This window comes from Chelonia mydas, chromosome 3 (genome assembly GCF_015237465.2).
Source record: "Chelonia mydas isolate rCheMyd1 chromosome 3, rCheMyd1.pri.v2, whole genome shotgun sequence".
Classification (NCBI taxonomy): domain Eukaryota; kingdom Metazoa; phylum Chordata; order Testudines; family Cheloniidae; genus Chelonia; species Chelonia mydas.
The window spans coordinates 144079889-144101592 of record NC_057851.1 but is presented as its reverse complement, the minus strand read 5'-3'; the positions used below and the strand labels follow the sequence as shown (position 1 = coordinate 144101592).

The following is a 21704-nucleotide window of genomic DNA, read 5'->3' as shown; positions in this document are numbered from 1 at the left end:
CTCCCCAAAGGATAGCTGGGTGTTACTGAGATGTTCCCGGTTCACCCCGGATCAATCAGTCATTGCTCTGGCTATAACACCAAGCCAGTGAGGAGCTGAGATGGACCGCTGGCTGGGAAGTCTGAGGTATCCCCTGGGGGCCGAGCTACAGCTGAGAAACACAAAACATCCCCTGGGGGTGGGGTGACAGGGACCAAGCCCGAGCCAGGCAAGGGGAGAGACACTCACCTGTTTTAAGTCCAGGATGCGGCGGGTGAGCTGGATCTTGTCCATGCTCTCTTGCAGGAGGGCAGTCAGCACAGGCTTCTCTTCCTGGGACAGATGGGGGTTAGGACATAGAGGGGACAGAGGAAGTCAAGAGATCTACAGAGAAACTGCCCCAGACTGAACCTGAAGCAGGAGGTCTAGGGCAAGGGCAGAGCAACTGGGAGTCAGCACTCCTGGGTTCCACACCCAGCTCACTGTGTGAACTTGGGCAAGTCCATTCCCCTCCCCGCCTCAGTTTCCCCTTCTGTAACTGGGAGAAATGCCCTGGAGCACCATCACCCTGTCCATGGGTGATCTCAGCTCCCCTCTACGTTACACAGACAGCTAGGTCCTGGTTGCCATGGCAAATGCAATTTGCCTATAGGTTGAGAGTATGAAGATACCATTTTTAATCAAGTGGCATTTCCCTGTTAGGGCCCTGGCCCCACCTCCCCCAGTCCTACAGTGCCCCCCTGGCCCCAGGCTGCTGCCCTGCCCTTTCCAAGTGGCAGGTCTCTGCTCAAGGGCCAAACCTTTGGCAGAGTCAGTGGCAAGGCTCAGAGACCCCGCTGCAGGGGCAGGGCCCCTTGGACATTGCAGGGAGTGAGGCACATTCCTAATGCATCACCAGGCAGTCGGGAGAAGGCTGATGAGGTCCCATCCAGCCTGCTCTCCCACTCCCCATACCTTCTGCCTGATCCAAGCCTCCAGCCGCTCTGCTCTCCTGTTGAACTCCTGCAGGTTCCGCAGCCCACCCAGCGCTTTGCTCTGATTCCCGGCTGTCTGCTTCAGCAGCTGCCACTGCTCCTTCAGGGCCAGCAGCTGCCTCCTGACGGTCTCCCCACTGGGGCTGGGCCGGCTCATGAGCTGCTCACCCATCTGGGGAGAGGAAGGGAAGCAGCTCAGAGAACCTAAGCCTTGAATCCACTGGCTTGCTGGGGTGCTGACTGGGCATGGAGGGGGACAAAGACACAGGGATAGCTAGGCACTGCCTGGGTGCTGGAGAGGACAGCACAGACCCAATCGGGTCAGTCCTAGCAGGATTCAGGCTGGATGCCAGGGGGTTGCTGGGGAGGAGGCTGGAATGGGAGTGGGTCTGTCCTGGAGCCCCCACCATACCTGGTTCAGTTTGATCAGCGTGTTCTCAAAATCCTTCATGTCTCTTTGCAGGGTCTGTGCCACCCGTTCCCAGTCCTGAATATTGCAACCATCCTTCAGATCCCGCATCTTCCCTCGCACCCAGCTCTCGGCCTGGAACACAGGGAGGAGCTCTGATCTGGGCATGCCACTGAAACAGGCCTGGGGACAGCACCGAGCAACTTCTTCCAGGAGTTGGCATGACAGCTGGTAAATGGGCCCAACCCAGACAGGGATACATGGGGCCATTGGTCGGACGACCCAGCATGGCAGGGAGATGGGCCCATTGGTGTGAGCTGGGGTAGCAGGCAGCGGGGGATACTGGGCTAGATGTCCCATTGGTCTGAGGTGGTGGAGGTGGAGATACTGGGGAGATGGGTCCATTGGGCTGACCTGGCACAGGAGCTCCTGATTTGTCAGAACGAGAACAGACTAACTGCACTTGTGAGTCCCCTGGAATGGGGCTCTGGGCACAGCCCCTGGGAGAAGGAGACTGAAATGCTAAAGCCCAGAATTTCTGGCTGCCTCTGGAGAGCCCTGCAGTCTGGCTGAGCCGCGTCCCCCACGCCTGGCAGCCCAGGCCCTTTGCAGGCTGAGTGGAGAGGACAGAGCCGGGCGGGCAGGCCTCACAGGCAACCTCTCTACCCGCCATGCGAGGAGTCTGTTCTCCTTTCATTCTCTCTCCCCTGCTGCCCCCCACCCCCCTGCAGAGCAGACAGCGACACCCCTTCTTTGTGACCCCTTTTCCTGTGCTGCCTCTGCTGCTGAGGGGGGAGGAAACTGGGCCCCTGTGCAGGCTGACCCACGCTCCCTGGGGCAGACCGCCTGGAGAAAGGCAGCCAAATATGACGTTATGCCACAACAACGGCTTCGCTCCGAGCTGAGCGTTCACTCCCCCCACACTCCTGCTGCTCAGATGAAAGGCTTCCGGCCATGGACACATCCCCGCTTCATTCCTCCACTGGAGCTGGAAGGAAGGAGCTCTCTCCTACCATCACTGCTCCCCCCCAGGGACCAACCCCACTACCCCCAGTAGAGAGGCACATCGTGGTGGTTAGCATCCTGGGCAATTGCTCCATTAACCAGACATCCACTGAGCTCCCTGCTCCCAGACCTTCCTCCAGGGATCCCCAGAACAAGGTACCCCGGACTCTACCTGCATTATCTCTCGGTTGAACTGGACTATGAGAGGGCTCTGGTTAGGGAGGTTTGCTTTCCCTGCACTGCTTCGGATGCCAGTTTTCAGCCCAGCCACTCCACTTGGCTCCTTGTTCTTGACACTTTCCTTCCAGGGGGCTGCTGCATGGCATCCTGAAACCTAAGGGAGTTAAAGAGAGGAAAGACTTAGTACGCTCACCTGGGGGTGGACACCTGAGCCAACCCAAACACACGCATGAAAGGAGATGGCAGCCTGGTTTGTTCCCACAAACATTAAATACTATCCATTGGCTTCAATAGCACTGTGCCAAGACACTCCAGCTGAGGATCTGGCTCACTGACTTCAATGAGTTACACCAGCTGAGTTTCTAGTCCTGTGTTTTTCTGAGACGGAAATCACTTGTCGTTCACAGAATTTGTTGTGGCACCACAAACACACATGGGTCTCTGCACTCGGCTAGTCCTCGGGACAATCCATGCTGCAAAAAGTTTGCAATCTAAATAAACAGACAATGTAAAATGCAACCATCTCCATTTGCTTCCTCTTGGTTCAGTACATTTCCTCTCCCTTATGTTACACAGGAATTGCTTTACTGGATCAGCCCAGAGCTACATCCAGATAGGGTCTCTGACAGTTGCCAGTAGCCCATGCTGCAGAGGAAAGTGAAAGAAACCCTACAGTAGGGACTTGTAAGAGAACCTGCTCCCGTGAAAAGACCTATTAGTTAGAGGTTGGCTTATGTCTAGAAGCAGAAGAGTTCACAACCCTTCCAGAAATTTCTCTCTCTTAAAAATCCTTATCGTCGTATCTCTGGACGTTCTCATTCTCCAGATAAATCTCCAATCTTTGTTGAATCCTGCTAAGTTCTTGGCTTTGGACTTCAGTGGCATCTAGTGGCAATGGGTTCCACAGCCCAATTGTGCACTGCATGAAGAGGTGTTTACTTTGGTTAGTTTCAAACATATCACCTTTCAAATTCACTGGATGCTCCCTATTCTAGTGTTATGAACATAATGGCCTGATCTACTTTCTCTACATTTCATTAGCGTGTATCCTTTGATCACATCCCATCTTATTTATCTCCTCTCTGAAATAAACAATGCCAATCTTTTCAATCTCTCTTCACTCTGAAGTGTTTCCAGGTCTCTAATCAATCTTATGGCCCATCTCTGAGTCCTCTTTATTTCAGCTTGTTTCTTTGTGAGATGGATGAGCAGAACGGGCATAATACATATTTGTACAATGACATTTTTATATTTTCTGTATCATTCTCCATCCCATTCCTCATGCATCTGAACATTGGTTCCCTTTTTGGACAACAGCTCCCTACTGAGCAGAGGTCTTTATTGAGCTGTCCTCAGTGATGCTCAGGTCTTTTTCCTGATCTGACACAGTTAATTTAGAACCCCGTAACAGGGGTTCTAGAACAATTTTTATAGTGGGGGGGGCTGACAGCTATCAAACCAAACTGTAAACCCTGTATATGATGGAAACCATTTCAAGCCAGGGGGTGCAGCAGCACCCCCCGCACTCCTACTTCCAGCACCTATGCCCTGTAAGATGTTTGAGTCGTTCAAACTATTCCTTCCAACGTGCATTACTTTGTATTTGTCATCACTCACTCTCACCCACTATCATGTTGCCCATTTACCTAGCGTGGTTAGATCCCTCTGAAGTTCCTCACAGTCTTCTCTGGACTTGACTACCTTAAATACTTTTGTGCTAGCTGCAAATGTTCCCACTTCAGGACTCACTCCCTTTTCCAGATGAATACATCTGTCAAACAGCACTGGTCTCAGTCTGGAGCCTTGGCTCACCTCACTGCTAACCTTTGCCATGTTGAAAATCAACCAGTTATTCTGACTCTCTGTTTTCTGTCTCTGCCAGTCTGCGATCTATGATGATATTTTACCTCTCACCCCATGGCTCCATAGTTTTCTTAATAGCCTCTTGTGCGGGACTTAATCCAAGGCTTTTTGGAAGTCCAAATAAATTATGTCAACCACTTTGCCTTTATCCACTGTTTTATTGACGTGTTCAAAGAGTTCTGATAGATCGGATTCTCCTCGGCAGCAGCCACGCTGGTTAGTCCCCATGATTAGATATGTGGTTTATAATTCCTACTTTTAATCATCATTTCAATTCGTTTATCACATGCGATGGCAATAGGCGGGCTGTAATGCCCAGCATCACCCTCCTTCCTATTCAGAGACAGAGACAATGTGTGCTGCTCTTCAGCCCTCTGGTAAGTAGCTGATTTTAGTGAAACTGCATATTTTTGTGAGGAGCTCAGACATTTGTTGCACTCTTTCTGCATCTCGCCTTCCCGCCCCCCCAGCTGCCTCTTCCTCCTTCTCAAGCCTGGCCCCAACCCCTAGCCCTCAAGCACAACATCAAAGCACACTGAGTTATCTTGGAAGTTTCCCTTTACTCCTCCCACAGAGCACAGGGAGCCATCAGCACTGTGTCAATTGCACTCAGCCAGAAAATGGAGTGGAGCAGCCTGTGAGCGCACTGCCCTCTAGCATGGGCACGGCAGGAGTGGAGATCACCCCTGCCCCCAAAGGATCTCTCTCCACATGTTTAAACTACTTTGCAATGTGACAGATTTTGTGCTTTCTGATCAAGGACTGGAAATAGCAGGGGTCTGCAGGTCAGGCGAGAGGGGCGTTGGCAGAGCTGTGTGAGGGAAGCCCAGGACAGGAATAGTGGAGGGGAGGGCCAGCAATGAAAGGCATGAGCAGACCTGCATCAGGAGGAAGTTTGCTTAGTGCCATCTCTCTGAGTATTGCCTGGTTCTCTCACTTTCAGCTGCCTCCTGCTAAAAGGAATAAAATTCACCCAATAGAGAAATGGTTCTGGAGCTCTGTCCTCTTGGGGAAGGAGCTACAGTGCCCTGATCCCACACCCATGCCTGCCCCCACCAGACTCCAAGGACCCTGGGGACAGGGTTTTCCTCGCCTGAACATCCAGTGCCCTTTAGTGAAGAGCAGAGCTCCGAAGCAAGAGAACAACTGAAACAGAAGGGCGATTCTCCTGCCTGTCTCCCTCCCTCCCCACTTGGCACTTCTTCGTTCACCAGAAGCTCAGCCCACAGCAACTCCGGGGCATCTGGAGACTCTTATTTGAAGTAACTCATCAAGGGGGAGAAGCTCTGCATTTCCTCTGGGGTTTCGCTTTCGTGGTCCGCGCTGATGGAATGTTTTGTCCGGGATCCAGCTCCGACGGGGGCGACGGCTAAGGTCAGCCAGCGACGGAACTGGCCTTTCTCCAAGCTCAGCCCGAGGTCCAGCTGCAGAAACCTCTACGGAGGGCCGGGGTTGTGAGGCTCTCATGTCCTGCTGCATGGAGGGAGCTCAGTGCCAGCCTCTCCTGGGAGACGGAGCAGACAGAGAAGGCTGGCATTGCACCAGCTATGGGCATGCCCCACAGAGCTTGCAGTCCGGGCACAGGAGGCACAAGGACAGGGATCCGGCAGTGGCCGGTCAGTAGAGTGTGATGTGCCATGGTTTTAATAGTGAGGGTTCTGTGCACACCCTGAGGAGGGAACGTAGGGCCTGGTGGATCAGGCTGGGAGGGGGCAGATCAAGGCACAGCACTTGGCACGGAGTGGGGAGAGGTGGACAAAGGCCACGCTGTGGGTGGTGAGTTGGGTCATCTCTTGTCAACAGAGCTGTATTCTTACAGGATGATTTCCCCCACCCCCAGCGTGACTGCTTGCTGAGCCAGGCCCCCGGAACAGCCCTGCTGCAGAAGGCAAGAAAAATCTGGAGACTGGTTCATGTGAAGGACATACTCCTGCTGCCAAGGGGTCAAGGCCAAACCAGGACGCAGCCAGGTTACAGCAGCAGCCTCTCCCTAGAGCACAGCAACAGCCACGCAGCCTGTGGGGGACACTGGCTGAAGAACTCTGGCCACACTTCCATGTCCCAGGTCCTTATTGAGCCCAGGACTTTATTGCTCTATGGCTAGCGCCAAGGGGCTTTCCTGTACCTCTCTGTGCCTGATTGTGGGGTGCCCCAATCTGCTCCCAGGAAGCCTCCAACAGCCTCTGGGGGCTGGAATTCTGTTTGAATGGGGGACCAGACATCCTGGCCCTCACCCCAGCACTTTGGCGAGAGAAGGCAGGGGTGGTATGACAGCTGCACTGTCCACAGGAGACTCAAGCTCAGAGCTCCAGCAACAGGACCCAGGGGAAAGAATAAAACAGCTGGACAACTAGGCTTGATCCGAATTGTGTTGACAAACCCCTCCTGCATACAACCCCAAACCAAGCCAGCAGGCACTCTGCTCACTGCCTCCTTCAGCAAACCTGCGACCCTCACCCAGCCCTCTTACCAAACCTGCCCTTACATCAGGGTTGGACTAAGGCAATCCAGGGCCCTAGACACACCCCCTATGGGGGTCACCTTGCCATGGGCATGCACGGCTCTGCACCTTGCCCTAACCCCACTTGGGTCACTTGTACCAGAGCCATAGGCTGGGCTGGTGGGATCACTGCTCCCTGTCTTCAGGGCACAGGAGTCACAAGGACAGGGAACAAATGTTCAGTCTTGAGAAAACATGCCGTTGTTGTTAGCTTTTAATTATGCAAGGTTCTGTAGCAGAGGACTCAAGGGAGGGGGGATTTGCAACACCACCCTAGCAATGAGGGTCTCCCCAACACACAGAGTCCTCTGCTGGGATGGTATCAGACAGTGGGGACCACCTGGAGCAGCGGAGTTACCGGATACAGGTGGGGCAGTGTACCCCCCTCAGAGCACTCGTTTCAGGCTCTTGGCAGATGGCACTGCGCTCGTTACACGTGGGCCACATTTTTCCAGCTTTTCTGCACAACCCCAAGGGCTAGAGAAATAGTTTTTAAAAAACCCTGGAAAGAGAGATTCTGACGCACAGGCCCATGGTACCTTCATGCAGCCTTGCTTAAATAAGCAGCCGCAACACTTGTGCGCACGGACGCTCAGCGACAGGTCTACAGGCAGCACAGACTCTGCTAACACTGTTACTGCTTCCCCAGGAGACCAGAAGCAGGGCACAGGGAGGCTGATGAGAAATGAAAGCCTGAGGAGGGAGGGGTGGGACGCTGCTTCCCTTCAGGTATCCATCCCTGGTCTCTCCAGCCCCCCTCACCTTCCTGTTTAAACGCTCAGCCTGTTCCCTTGCTGCTGCAGCCCTCCCCACACTAGGCCATTCAAATGGCTGGAAGCCCAGGATGTGTCTGCACCAGTCATGCACTTTTCAGAGCAGGATCTGATGCACCCCCCTGCCCTGCCCTGCCCTGGATGGAGGCAGCTCACAGTTGAGCCCGCTGGGCCTGCTTTACAGACATGACAAGCTCGCTCAGTTATAGGGATTGGCCCATGCACAAAACTCAGCCTCAAACTACTGAGCTGGCAAGTAGCATGTTGCCCCACTGGGCCAGGTTTGCCATGAGGCCCCTAAATGAGAGTCTCCATTAGCCCCTGCTCCACTGGCTTTTCATCACAACTGCAGGCCTGGGAGGAGGGATCTCACTTTTCCCTGCTACCCTTGTGCTCAGGAAATGTCCCCTGCAGACCACATTCACACAGCACCAAACCAACCCAGAATATCCCACCCCAGTACAAGACCCACACAGACCCTTATAAATCAAGAGAACCAGGGACGTACCATATGGAAGGGGGGACCTTTGTCCACCGGAGAGCAGAAATCACCAGCATGGAGGCTCCTGGCCTCCTGCTTTTCTTCCTCCACATCCACTTCCTTTCTGAGAAAGACCTAGAGGTGGAGAAGAAGCAGTCTGTAAGGGCTGAGTCTCACCCACTCACCAAGAGAGGTCTGGAGACCCCTTCACCGAGCAGCCAAAGCCTGGGCTCCTTAGATAGGGGCTTTCAGGTGTAGACCCCTGAAGGTCATAGTGACATACTGCCTGTGTTTGCCTGAACCCCCACCACCCTCCTGTTAGTGGCTGTTGATCCTGCTAGGAGAGGATTAAGTGGGTTTGGCTGCCTCTCTGAGGCAGGTGGCTCAGCACCCCACCTGTTTGGGGAGAGAAGATCTGGGGTGTGGGCTGAGCTGGCCCAGAGAAGAAACCCTAGGAGCAGTCACGCTTGAGGAGAAAGTCTGATCTGATCTGTATGTTGTTACCTTGTTACTGTTAATAGAGCCAGAAAGAGGGGTGTGGGATTGGTTGGACTCTGCACAGTGTGTGGACTGTGTTTCAGAGCAGGCTGGGAATTATACCCAGGACTCCTAGGATACTGGATGCTTGCAAAGCTCCCATCTGTGCTGGCAGAGAGGCAGGTCATCTTTAACATCCAGAGTCACTTCTGCTCTTATAGTACAGGGGACAACAGCTGGAAGAGAAGCCAGTAACAGGGGCTCGCTTACTGTGCACAGAGAGTCCTTGGGGTATGTGCTAATCACTCCCTATCTTTCATATCGTCCCTTCGGGAATCACAGCACTGTAACACTGCCCACATCCTGACCTCCTGCCACCCGAGGGGCTCAAAGCACTCTGCAAACATTAGCTCCGCTGCACACAGCCCCCTGAGAGGTGGGTCAATACCATTAGCCCCATTTTACACACAGGGAAGATAAAAGACTTGCCCAAGGGTACACAACAAATCTGTGGCAGAGCTGGGAATAGAACCCAGGATTCCTGGTCACACCTGCTCTAACCAATAGACAATACCTTTCCCTGCGAAAGCCATTCTAGGCCAAGTCTTGCTCACCACCTTCCCTCACAGGTGTAGGCTTCAATGAGGCTCCTCCTGGGAGTGAGGCATGCAGGTCTGGACCCCATGGGTATGTCTATGCTTCAAAACAAATCCCGTAGCAGCGAGTCTAGAGACTCAGGCTCACAGAGCTAAAAACAGCTGTGTAGACATTCCCACTCGGGCTCTGAACCCACCCCCTCCCCAGCCTTTAGAGCCACTGCTGCAGTCGCACTAGCTTGGCCCTCTCAAGATGGCTATCTAGAGAGACCTGTGCAGACACAAAATCTGTATCTGCATCCGATCCGCAAACATGGTCCACGGAAATCTGCGTGCGCAGATTCGGATGTCTGCAGATATCACGCAGCTACCCGCAGATTTGCAGACGTCCCAGGAATCTCTGTGGCTGACACACCCTGGGAAGCCCTGGCACTACCATTTCCCTGGCACCTATGCTACATGCACACCCTGTGCTGCCTCTGGCAGGCCCACGCAGCCCTGCGACAGCACTATCTGCCTCATCTTCGCTGGAGGAGGCAGCCCACCCTGAGCAGGAAAGGGGACATGAGGCGGCAATGGATGATCAGAGACAGCAGAAGAGTCTAACTGAGCTGAACCATCCTGGCAGCTGTGGGATGAGCAGATCTCACAGGGAGCAGGGCTCTCCCTCCCCAGCCAGCGCCCACAGGTCTGAACCCCGCCAGAGGCGACGGACACATATGTACATTAGCGTCTATCCTGTTTGGGGAATGGCAGGTGGTTAGAGACACTGAGCGGCTGCTGCTGTGCCAGGCACAGTATCCTGGGAACCACTCATGGGCAGTCCTGTCCCCACGCCCATTGTGGCCTGTTCGGCCCTTCCCCACCCAGCGCTCAGCGATGGGAGATAAGCCTGCAGGTGACACAGGCACTTTATACACACTGTGCCTCGCAATCCACCAGCTTCAGGAAAACAGGGCTGTCAGCATGAGATGACCTCATCCTTCCTGCCAAACTGCTGCGCCCTTTCCCAGCCCCTACAGCAGACAGCTCCAGAGTGCACGTGAAATGAAGAACTAAGCTAGGCCTCGCCTTGCTTTGGGGACTGGAGGCTGCAAATGAGAGGCTGGTGCCCCTGGCTGGCTGGGACTTTCACTGCCCAGAGCCACCCAGAGGAGGAACCAGCACAGACCCCCATAGGGCTCAATGCCAGGGAGACATGTGTGTGCACGCACACAGATGTTCTTGGCTGAGAATTCAGGGTGATCTTAAAGGACTCTTCCTTGGGGTCTAATGAGATAGTGCAGTGAGGTAATGTGTTCGTGGGTCACCACTGAGAACCTGGACATCAATCCTGATTTCACTCACAAGTGAAATGAGCTTAGTGGCCTCTGTTTACTCTCCAGAAGATGCTTCTCTGCATCACAAACCACAATGTTAATTTGGCATACCAGTTTGCACTCATGAGGGCTGGAACAGCGAGGATAGGGAGGGAGGGGCCGGGGGGCTACAATTCAGGATCAAAGGGCATTGTGTGTCGGAAGTCCAGGATGGGAATAGTGGGGGGCTGCAGGACAGGAGTGAGGGGCATCAGCAGAGCTGTGTGTGGGGAGCCCAGGACTGGAATAGCAGGGAGGAGGGGCTGCAGGTCAGGACTGCAGTAAGGGGCATGGACAGAGCTGTGTATGGGGAGCCCAGGGCTGGGATAGCAGGGGGGGCTGTAGGCCAAGAATGAGTGTGTACTAATGTTGTTCTCTCTCTCTTCCACCCCACTCTCACCCTGTCTGGATATCATAGTTCCTTCTCTTCTAACCCAGCTTCCACTCCAGCATACTGTACTCCTTCTAACATGTCCCGACTCCCTATCAGCCCTCTGTCCTTCCCTCTCTTACAAAGCCCTATTCTGCAGGCCTCCCCTCCCTTCCAGCCCCCTTCTGTTGGGGCTGACCCACTCACTCAATCTCCCGAGTCCCAAACAACATGGGGGAAAAAGCAATTATTACATGTCCCCTCCCCACCCAAAAAAGCTAAGGCAAAGGATCTATGAGAATCCCCCTTTCATTGCCCAAGCCGGGGACTCCTCAGTCAAGCTGCCTAGCAATGATCTGCCTGTGTGCTGAGCATACCAGAGACTTGTGTGAGGCTCTCTGGCCTTTACCAGCACTGAAGCTCAGAGGTTTGGCAATGACATACTCTGCTCTCTTCCCTGTCTTGCCCTACTGTGAAAGCAGCTGTTTTGGGGTTAAATCATGGGGAGTTTCTGTTTGAGATCTCAGCTGCTTTCTCCCGATACCAGCCTTAGGCCACCAAGGGGGTCTTCTGAGCTCAGGCATCAAGCAATTAGAAGAGGCGTGTGTTCGAGTGGCTAGAGCACAGGTGACTGGCTGTCAGGACTCCTGGGTTCTGTTCCTGACTCTGACATAATGTGTGGTCCCTGGAAGAGACCTTCCCCTCTGAGCCTCAGCTTCCCCATCTGTAAAAGGGGGATAATGATACTGCCCCCCCACCCTAAAATTGCTGTGAGGTCCCCAAGGGAGAGGTGTGGGGGTTACCACAGTGAATCAGAGAGGAGCCCTCAAGAGCGCTTGAATTCAGATGTATCCCCAAAGGCATGCTCATCTTCTTGTCTCCAAACTCCCCCTCACCCTCACTACAGGTTTCTTCTCCCTGGGGGTGGGGGTAATATTGCCTCTATGGGCTCATGTGGTTGGTTCTCCTGCTGGTCTTCAAAGAAACAGAGAAGCAACCGAGCTCCCAGCGGCCCTTTACAAGAAGGGACGTCCTTCCCTGAAAGAGACCCATGTTTGTCTCCCTCCATACATTGCCTGTGCTATCTCCTCTCACTGGGAAGGAAAGAGAGCAGCAGACATGGAGACTCCCATAGCTGAGGATTGGGGGTGGGGTGGGGGGGCAGATCTAGCCCTGCTGTAACAGAGGGGCAGAATGTAGAGCAACAGAGCACAGCAAAGGACCGTGTCTATGCAGAGTCCTGGGGCCAGGATACAAAGAGTCCTTACCTTGAACTGAGCCTTCCCTGGTCTGCTGTTGTTGTTGTTGTGATTCCTCTCACAGCTGGTCTGGACCGGGACCCCAGGCACCCCTTCCTTGCCTGGGCCAGGCTCCCCGTGCCAGTTAGATAGTGTGATCTTCTTAATGGAGCGGGCTAGTGAGTTGCGGTTGAGCTGGTCCTCGTCGGTGATGCCCTCCTCAGTTGGGCTGGTGCTCTGGAACCCGCCTCCAGCGGGCACAGGGCTGGACTGGGCCCGAGCCAAGTACAGGGGGACACACTCATTGAGGTTCTGGCGCAGGGCATGGTTATCCAGGCCAGCCATGGTGTCAGGGCAGGAGTCCCCAGGGAAGTCCACTGTGCACTTGGGCAGGGAGAGCTTGGTGCTGATGGTGAAGGGCTGGATCTTCCTCGCTGTGCTGCCGGACATCCTCCCCCAAACATCGGCCTTGTGGAGCCCCCAGGAGATTGTGGGGAATATCACAACCCCGAACTCCCCACCCGCTGCTACCAAAGGAGAGGCGAGGCAGAGAAGGATCCAGCCAGCAGCCTGCAAACCTCGAGGCAAGGAAACGACACAGGATTTCAGCTGAACTCCGCCTCCAGAAACAGAGATGGAGAAGCCCCAGTTGGTGCCGTCTAGTCCGTCCCCCAGGGCCCTGGGCCAGATCACTCCCCAGGCCTCTGTCCAGCCTCCTTTGAAATGGCCCAGAATGTGGGGCTTCCAACCGTTCCGAAGGGCAAAAGTCACAAAATAACCATAGCACGCCCCCTGGGGGGGAGGGGGGCAAAGGGAAGGATCCCCTTCCAGAGGGGCTTTCAGAAAACAGGAGCAGGAGAGCAGGAGAGTAGAAGGGAGGTGAGGGGGGGAACGGATCCCATCTTCAGACCAAGATGACGAAAATGATCCTCCCAGGAAAAGGCTGGAAACGGGGCAGCTCTGCACAGCTGAGATAGGGAGTGATGAGTCTGCTCCCAGGGTGCTGGCCTGGTTCCCACAGGGTGTTGAGAGACCTTCCCCCACTCCCAGGCTGGCTGCTGGGGTCTCTCCTCCCCCCTCGGTGGGCTCCGTGTCCTCCCCTGGACTGGACAGAACAGACGCAGAGTGCTCTCCTCTGCTGGCAGGCTGCGCTCCCCCTCCCTGGCTGGGTGCACGGCGCTGTCCCCCCAGCGCCGGGGGAGGCTCGAAGTCTCAGTCGTCCGCCTTCTTGCGCAGGTTGAGGATGCAGAGCAGGCAGGTGAGCACCGCCTCGCGGGACTCCCGAGAGCCCAGGCGGGCCGCCAGGCGCCGGAGCAGCGGCAGGAGGCGCTTGCGAGCCAGGAGCAGCAGGCGGGCGAGGAGGGTGCGCAGCAGCGGCAGCAGGAGCAGCGGGGCGGGCATGCTGCGCTCAGGGCGCCGGGCCGGGCTCTGCGGGGCAGACGCACAGTGGGGTCAGCAGCCCGGGCGGGCGGTGCATCCCGCCCGCCCGCTGCGGGGATCCAGGCCCGCGGGGCTCACGCCTCTCCAGCCCTGCCCGCGGCATCCGTCCCCCTCCCCCGGCCCGGCTCCCTCTCCCCCGCGCGGGCCCAGCCCGTCCGGCAGGCAATTCCTGAGCATGAGGTCATGCGGCTCCCGAGCTCACTTCCAGCCCCGCTCCCCAGAACTGTGGCGGGGGCCCGGGGCGCTGCCCGGCACAGCAGCCCGCCGCGCGGCGGGGGCCGGGATCCCAGCTGCGGCCCGCGCGCCGCCCTGCCCCGCGGCTCTCTGCTGCCCCCTGGCGCAGCGCGCGGCCCGGGGCGGGGGTGGGGGCACACATCATCTCCGAATGTGCCCGGCGTTGCCCAGGCAACCGAGCGCCGGAGGCGATGATGCAATTGAATTCCACCGGGATGGGCGGCGGAGCCGCCTCGGCAAGGAAACTTCTCCGGGCGCCATGGCAACGGGGAACACTGCGGGGGGGGCGCCGCCGGGCCAGCCCTCGGGCTCCCGTGCGCTCTGCAGGCCCGGGACCACCGCCTCTGCTGGCCCCTTGCCCCAGCCCGGCGCCTTGCCCCCGCGAACTGCCCGCCGCCCTCCCGCCGTCTGGGCCTGGCTCCTTGGCCGCGGCAGCACCCCAGCCGGGCTCAGCCTCACCCCTGCAGGGGCGCAGGTGTCAGCAAGGATCACAGGGGATGGGCTGGTCGGGTGCCTGGGTTATATAATAGGGTAGCGAACTCCTGAGTGCCAGCGTGAGCCAGAGCTAGGGGGTGGACTGGGAACTGTTCCGCTGTGAGTCATAGGCCCCATACTGCCAGCTGCTCAGGGACATCTTTAGGTCCAATGGTAGGTGCCTGGGCTCTCACAGCAAGAGGAGGGGAGGTCTATTCTTGCTGCCCCACTGAAATTCCCCATGGCACCAGCATGCAGCATAGTGGCGGAGGTGACCATAGATTTTCTAATACAATGCGCAGGGAAATCTGTCCCAGGGGACTAGGAAAAGCTACCTAGTAGGAATGGATCTTTGTCCATCCATCTGACATATTTCTGTGGCCTCCATCACCATAGCATTTGAGCACTTCACAATCTGTAGTGTATTGATCCTCACAACACCCTGTGAGGCAGAGCTATCATCCCCACATTATAAATGGGGGACAGAGAGACTGAGGTTGAAGATCACACAGGAAGTCTGTGGGAACTGAACCTATGTCTCCTTAGTCCTTGGCCAGTATCCCAGCCCCTGAGGCTGCCTTTAAAAGTGGTCACCTGTGACTGAAAGCTGCATATTGGAGGTGCACAGCCTAGGGCAAGTCTCACTATCTGTTATGCATAGCAGGGAACATGCCAGCCTAGTAAAGCACCCTCTATATTTATGAATCGAGATACATGGTAGTGCCTGCCCAAGAGAAGCTGGAGGATCCAACCCTACACCACCAGCAAGAGGAGCTCAGCTAACCGTAGCTCTGCCTTGGACTGTGTATATTACACTCAGCCTTCTTACCTCAAGCTCAGCAACAGTTTTCCCCTTGGGCAGCTCTCACTCTCGAGATGGCCTGTACCTGGGAAAAATCTAGGAAGACAAGAAAAATACTCATGGTAAAATAATCCTCCTTTTATGCAGACAAGGAGGCATGGTCTGTGCCCTATGGGCAGATTTGGGGCCTGCTCCGGCAAACACTTTGCTATCTTGAGTAGCCCTATCGCAGCCTGTGGAGTAACCCAGAGAAGGATTCAGTCCAAGGGTTGAATTTTATACAAAGCAATGGCTTCTTTAATAGCTCATTGCCAGCAGTCTTGATCTTGACTGTCTCCTGTCCGCATCTTTGTCCTCCCCCTCTCTGGCACTCACTGTCTGCTTGCACACATCCCCCTTCTCAGAGCAATTAAAAAGCCCAGCTCCAAACAGCACCTCTTCATGGTTTGACCAGGGCGAGGTTATTGTAGCAGGGAAACGTGACCCCGCCCCCCAAACAAACAGTCCTAGCCCTCAGCTTCTGAGTGTCCCTTGGAACAAGGGTGCCAAATGCTCTCCTGAGGGAGAAAGGTGCCCCTATGGATCAACCCTGTCTTGGGATGCACCCCTGAGCTCTGGGGCCCCAGCACTGAGATTCCAAATGGAAATCAGCCCTAAGAGAGGACCCATATAACCCATGTGGCTCTTACAGTTGTTGGGATCCTTCCTTCTCCGGGATTGCTGAGGGAACGACCCTGGATCTTTCCCCAAAGAGGAGTCTTCACCGCCTCAGCTCCCCCTGACAACCTGACCTGTCTCCAGCACAAACAGAAATAATGTCCCCAGCAATGAGAAACAACAAAAATTCCCCTCCTCACCAGCTGCCCCTTTAAACTCTCCCTTCGGGGCGGGGAGGGGGGGAAGGCACATGCTCAGTGTAAGTGATAGTGCTCGACCCTGTGACCCCATCTGTCGGGGATGGTTGTGCTGTCTCCCGGCACATGCAAGGCGGTTAGCGCTGGGGGCTGAGGGAAGGGATTGCAATAACAACATCTGTCCTGCACAATAACACAATTTGGCAGCAGCAGCAGCGCAGGGTTCTGTTTCAGTACAAGGCCCCATTGAAACCCCAAACAGGCGGCTGAGTTAAAAATACAGCCAATCCCCCACAGCAACTGCTGCCCTGTCACCCACACCCTGCTCCTCACTGTATACTGCTTCCCCTGTGGAGAGTAATACATCCAAACAACACAGGCACTTGTGCTTCAGCCTAGGAGAAAGTGGGCATGGGGAATGGGGGCACATAGCCAGTGGCATTCAGGACTGCTCCATAACTCTCAGAGGGAATGGAGGACTCAGCAGCAGAAGAAATCTGTAGAGGTGTTAGGAGCAAGTTGACCACAGCCCATAAGAGGCGCCGTAATCTAGTGTCACTGGGGGCTCCAGAGGCTATGAGGCTGGCCTTTCGGGGTGCAGTAACTATAGTTTCTAAGGCCACCTGGCAGCTGTTTGTGAGCGCTGCTGTACCGTAAGGGTGTCCTGCATGAAGACGCTGGGAACCTTAGCCAGTGCTACCTACTTTATTTTGGTTCCCGCTGGCTGTCCAATAGGGGAGAAATTTATACTTTGGGAGGAAAGGGGCCTTGCTCTGTGCTCTCCTATTCTCCCTTTGTTATTACCCTACCCCTCAAAAAGCCAGCCTTTCACTCTGGCCCAAGAGAGCTACAGCCCAACAACCCTGTTCTAAGCACTGACCAGACTGGGTCCTTTTTAAGCATTTCAAGGTCCTCAGTCTCCATGTTGCTATCAACCAGGGGAGTTAGGACCAAGCTGAGGATCAGAACCTGTGTTGCAAATGTAGTTCCTCTGCAGACTTGCCCATTCATGCAAAAAGTGCCACAGGACCTGCGATCCTGAGCAATTTCCATCCACTTGGATGCTAGCAATGGGTATTGGTGCCATGTAGATCGTAGTGGGGAGTGCTACTTTTGGGTATTGATGCCACTTACATTCTAGTGTCAGTTAGGAACACTATTGCACTCACTCAAATTGCTATGTGGAAACATGAGGTGTTTTCTTTCTTGCTGTCTCCAAAACATGAATAATAATTGGGAATCATTTAAGAACACTTTACTAGATGCCCCAAAAGCCACAATATAATGAATATAAATCAGAAGTTAGGAATTGTATAAAATTGATAAGGGAAGCCAAGGGATACAAGGAGAACTCTATGGCCAGCAGACTTAAGGACAACAAGAAGACGTTTTTTAAATATATTAGGAACAAAAAGAATCCTGGCAATGTTATGGGTCCATTGCTAGATGGAAATGGTAGAAAGATCAAAAATAATGCAGAAAAGGCACAGGTATTCAATAAATATTTCTGTTCTATGATTGGGGAAAAACAGGTGATGTATTTTCATCATATGGTGATGACAACACTCTTTCCATTCCACTTGTATCTCTGGAGGATGTTAAACAGAAGCTATTAAAGTTATACATTTTGAAATCAGCTGGATAACTTGCATCCGAGATTTTCAAAGAACTGACCGAGGAGCTTGCTGGACTGTTAACGATGATTTTCAATAAGTCGTGGAGCACTGGGGAAGTTCTAGAAGACTGGAAGAAAGCTAATGTGCCAATTTTTAAAAAGGGTACACAGGGATGACCTGAGTAATTATTGATCTGTCAGCCTTACATTGACCCCAAGCAAGATAATGGAGTGGCTGATATGGGACTCTATTAATAACAAACTTAATGAGGGTAATGTAATTAAAGCAAATCAACAAGCGTTTATGAAAAATATATCCTGTCACACTAAGTTGATATCTTTTTTTGCTGAGATTAAAAGTTTGGTTCATAAAGGTAATAGTGCTGACATAATAGACGTAGACTTGGGTAAAGTGTTTGACTTGGTGCCGCATGGAGTGTTAATTAAAAAACTATCATGATATAAAATTAGCATGGCACATATTAAATAGATTAAAAACTGGCGGGTCATCAAATGTAACTGTAAACAGGGAATCGTCATCAAGCAAGTCTCTTTCCAGTCAAGTCCTGCAGGGATCAGTTCTTGGTCCTATGCTATTTAACGTCTTTATCGATAACCTGGAAGAAAACATAAAATCATCACTGATAATGTTTGCAGATGACACAAAAATTGGGGCAGTGGTAATTAGTGCAAAGGACAGGTCACTGATACAGAATGATCAAGATCACTTGGTAAACTGAGCGCAAGCAAACAATATGCATTTTAATATGGTTAAATGTAAATGTATACATCTGGGAACAAAGAATGTAGGTCATACTTACAGGATGGAGGACTCTCTGCTCTATCCAGTGACTCTGAAAAAGATTGGGGGATCATGGTGGATAATTAGCTACACAGGCGCTCCCAATGTGATGCTGGTGCCAAAGAGCTAATGCAATCCTGGGATGCATAAACAGGAATCTTGAATAGATGTAGAGAGGTTATTTTACCTCTGTATTTGGCACTTGTGCAACCACTGCTTGAATATTGCATCCAGTTCTCATGCCTACAGTTCAAGAAGGATGTTGATAAATTGGAGAGGGTTCAGAGAAGAGTCATGAGAATGATGAAAGGATTACAAAACATGCCATATAGTATAGCCTCCACAAGCTTACTCCATTTAGCATAGCAAAAAGAAGGTTAAGGAGTGACTCGATCACAATCTATAAGCATCTACATGTGGAATAAATAGTTAATACTGGGCTCTTCAATCTAGCAGAGAAAGTATAATGCAATCCAACGGCTGGACCCTGAAGCTAGACAAATTCAGACTGGAAATAAGATGTAAATTTTTGACACTGAGCGTAATTAGCCATTGGATGGATTCTCCGTCACTGGCAATTTTTAAATCAAGATTGGATGTTTCTCTTAAAGATCAGCTCTGGGAATTATTTTGGGGGTAGTTCTATGTGTTAAAGCGGAGGTCAGGCCAGATGATCACAATGGTCCCTTCTGGCCTTGGAATCATAGGTGCTGGTACTAGGGGTGCTGCTGCACCCCCTGTCTTCCATCATATACAGTGGTTTCCATCATATACAGGGTTTACAGTTTGGTTCAATGGCTCTCAGCACCCCCACTATAAAAATTGCTCCAGCACCCCTGCTTGGAATCTGTGAATCTAAGGGTCAGGTTCTAGCTAAACACCCGTATAGGGACTGAGGGAGAAGCTCTGAGAAGTCCTAGCCCCATAGTCACTGAGCTTTCATACTGACACATACATACAGATTTGCACATGGGGTGATGAGAACAATAAAGCAGCAGCCATAGAGCCTGGCAAAAAGAGCCCTGTGTCTCAGTGGCATTCTCTCTGGCACTAGATCCCCCCGTTCTAGCCCCTAACTAGCGCCTGTTCAGTCCCACTCTTCACATTTACCAGAATCCCACCTTCCATTGCCCCATTCAGTCCCGCCTGTCCAGGATGCAGATCAAGCTGCCTCACGCTCTTTCATACACCTTGTTCCAACTGCCTACCCTGCTAACTGGCCCAGTCTGCTCATTCCCCTTTGAGGCGGTGACTGGACAGGTTCAGGTCACATCCCCTCCCCTGGGGGATGGTTTCTCTCAACTGACTCACTCGATCCCTTTGAGAACTGTGCAAACCTCAAATCTCCCTGAAGAATCATCTCCTCTCCAGGCAGAATCCCAAACCGCTGCCCCCCAACCTTTCCGCCAAACCCCTCAGGGCCAGCATCAGCTTTGGTGCCCTCCTCTGCCCCTTCTCCAGAGTAATCCTCCTTGGTGGGGTGGACCCAGCCCTCCCACAGCATTCCAGGTAGAGTCTCACTAGGGCCTTATTTACTCCCAGCACTTGTTCCTCTGTCCCTCTGCCCATTGTACCTAGGATTGTGTTTACCTTCATCCCCTCAGCTGAGCCCTGCCCTCTCCCCAACTCCTCCTGGGGGACAGCCCCATTTAGCCAAGAGTACCGAGATTGCCTCCTTCTCCCAGACAAGCCCACCCCCACTTGCCTCCACTGAAAGAATGCCCTGGCTCCATCTGCCTCTCTGTCCTGAGCCACATGGTGCCTGCCCAGGTGCTCAGGGTGGGGCTAACATACTCAGAGCCTGGGAACGCACTGGACTGGGGAGTCACGAAGCGGGTGGGAATGGGCAGTATAAAGATTGGAGCTTGTCAGCTAATTTCAAAACGCTGCAGGGGGCCAGGGGCGCTGAGACCAAAAGCAAGCCTCGCCTTTCTTTCCGGCCCCATCCTGACACAGCCCATCCATTGCCCAGACGATCCCAGCGGAAAGCCACTGCAGTGAGCTCAGCTGCCATGACCTTTCCCAGCCCTGCAGCTTTCTCACGGGGAGCTAGAGATGAACACTGGGATGAAGGGGCTGGCCCAGCCCCAGCACGGAGACATTCTGCTCCTAAAGCAGAAACAGTCATTCAACAGCTCTGTCACAGGCATGAGAGCTGCAAGGGTCAGCAGTGATGTAACCCTCCTGGAACTTGCCCACTAGACGTCCTGGGCCTGCCAGGCTTCCTGTGTCCTAGGCCTGGAATGAACTTGCTCACTCTCTCTCTCTCTCTCACACACACAGAGCGCACACTCTGACATACAAAGGCGCACAGCTGCCCTCCGGCATGCCATGTGGTACACCCCAATGCTAGTGTTTGCCCACCGCCACCTCTCCTCCCCGCTGGTGTCAGCAGGGTTGCATGAGTGTAGTGGGAGCAACCTTCAGCCCAGAACATGCAGCAGATGAAGCCATTTAGGGTTTATACTCTCCCAGCTGGGAGATTTTTACCTTGTATGGGAAAGGCAGTGGTTACAGCACTTGCCTGGGAGTCAGGGCTCCTGGGTTCTATTACTGACTTACAGTGCTGACCTTGAACAAGTCACTGCCCCTCTGTGCCTCAGTTTCCCCATCAGTACAATGTGAGTAAGAATATTCCCCTATCACACAGAGGACTTTTGCAGCTTCATCAATTAGCGTCAGGCCAAGGTGGGCTGCTTACAGAAGGAGCAAAAGATTGTCGATGCCAATCCATGCAAGGTGTTGCGTGGATGGAAGCAGCCAGATTGCCAGAGAGCCTGCACCTCCCTGTGCCAAAGCACACTGCAAGCCCTGCCTGAGCAGGAGTGAACTAACACCCTGCATGGCTGTGCTGAGGGTTTCCACGTCATGATGGGAGAATGAGAGACTCCAGCCAAGAGCAAAAATATTTCAGTACATTCCTAGTTGTATTGTGTATGCAGGTTACCCAACCTATAGAGATATACACAGAGCGGGGAGAGGCCCTGTGGAACAAAGGGTCTTTTGCAAATACAATTTGTAGAAACCTGTTTATTGTCAGGCTATGAGTGTCAAGCCCGAAAGGTAACAAGGGCAGGGACCAGCAGAAATAACTTGCTTGTACCTTGCTCCAGTGGAAGGCCCAGGTTGCTCAGAGACCCCTGTGAAAGGGGCTTGCCAAATACCAGAGATCAGATGAAGTGGGGCAGGGTTTGTTTGCCGAGCTGCTGGGACTAGTAATAATGCCAATAACGCTTTGCCTGATTATAGCTGCTTTGCTCCAAGGATCCAGAGCAGTCAA

The 21704-nt window shown here is 53.5% G+C and overlaps 1 protein-coding gene across 7 annotated transcripts in view; it reads right to left on the bottom strand.

Moving 5' to 3' along the window:
* LOC114022359 (spectrin beta chain, non-erythrocytic 5) overlaps window positions 1-15999 on the bottom strand; it is a 46980-nt gene extending 30981 nt beyond the window's left edge. Inside the window, exons 1-8 of one of the 7 annotated variants that reach the window (XM_043543473.1) lie at window positions 15843-15999; window positions 15181-15249; window positions 12234-13631; window positions 8192-8299; window positions 2540-2701; window positions 1366-1497; window positions 934-1125; window positions 229-312 (exon numbers count right to left, since the gene is read on the bottom strand). In XM_043543473.1, coding sequence (XP_043399408.1) covers window positions 229-312; window positions 934-1125; window positions 1366-1497; window positions 2540-2701; window positions 8192-8299; window positions 12234-12653 — 1098 coding nt within the window. In that variant the 5' untranslated portion in view covers window positions 12654-13631; window positions 15181-15249; window positions 15843-15999. Of the gene's footprint in view, window positions 1-228; window positions 313-933; window positions 1126-1365; window positions 1498-2539; window positions 2702-8191; window positions 8300-12233; window positions 13894-15180; window positions 15250-15842 lie in introns of those variants that run through there. The other 6 variants (XM_037895498.2, XM_043543474.1, XM_037895497.2 and 3 more) reach the window with 6 other exon arrangements.
* Window positions 16000-21704: the final 5705 nt, after the last annotated feature.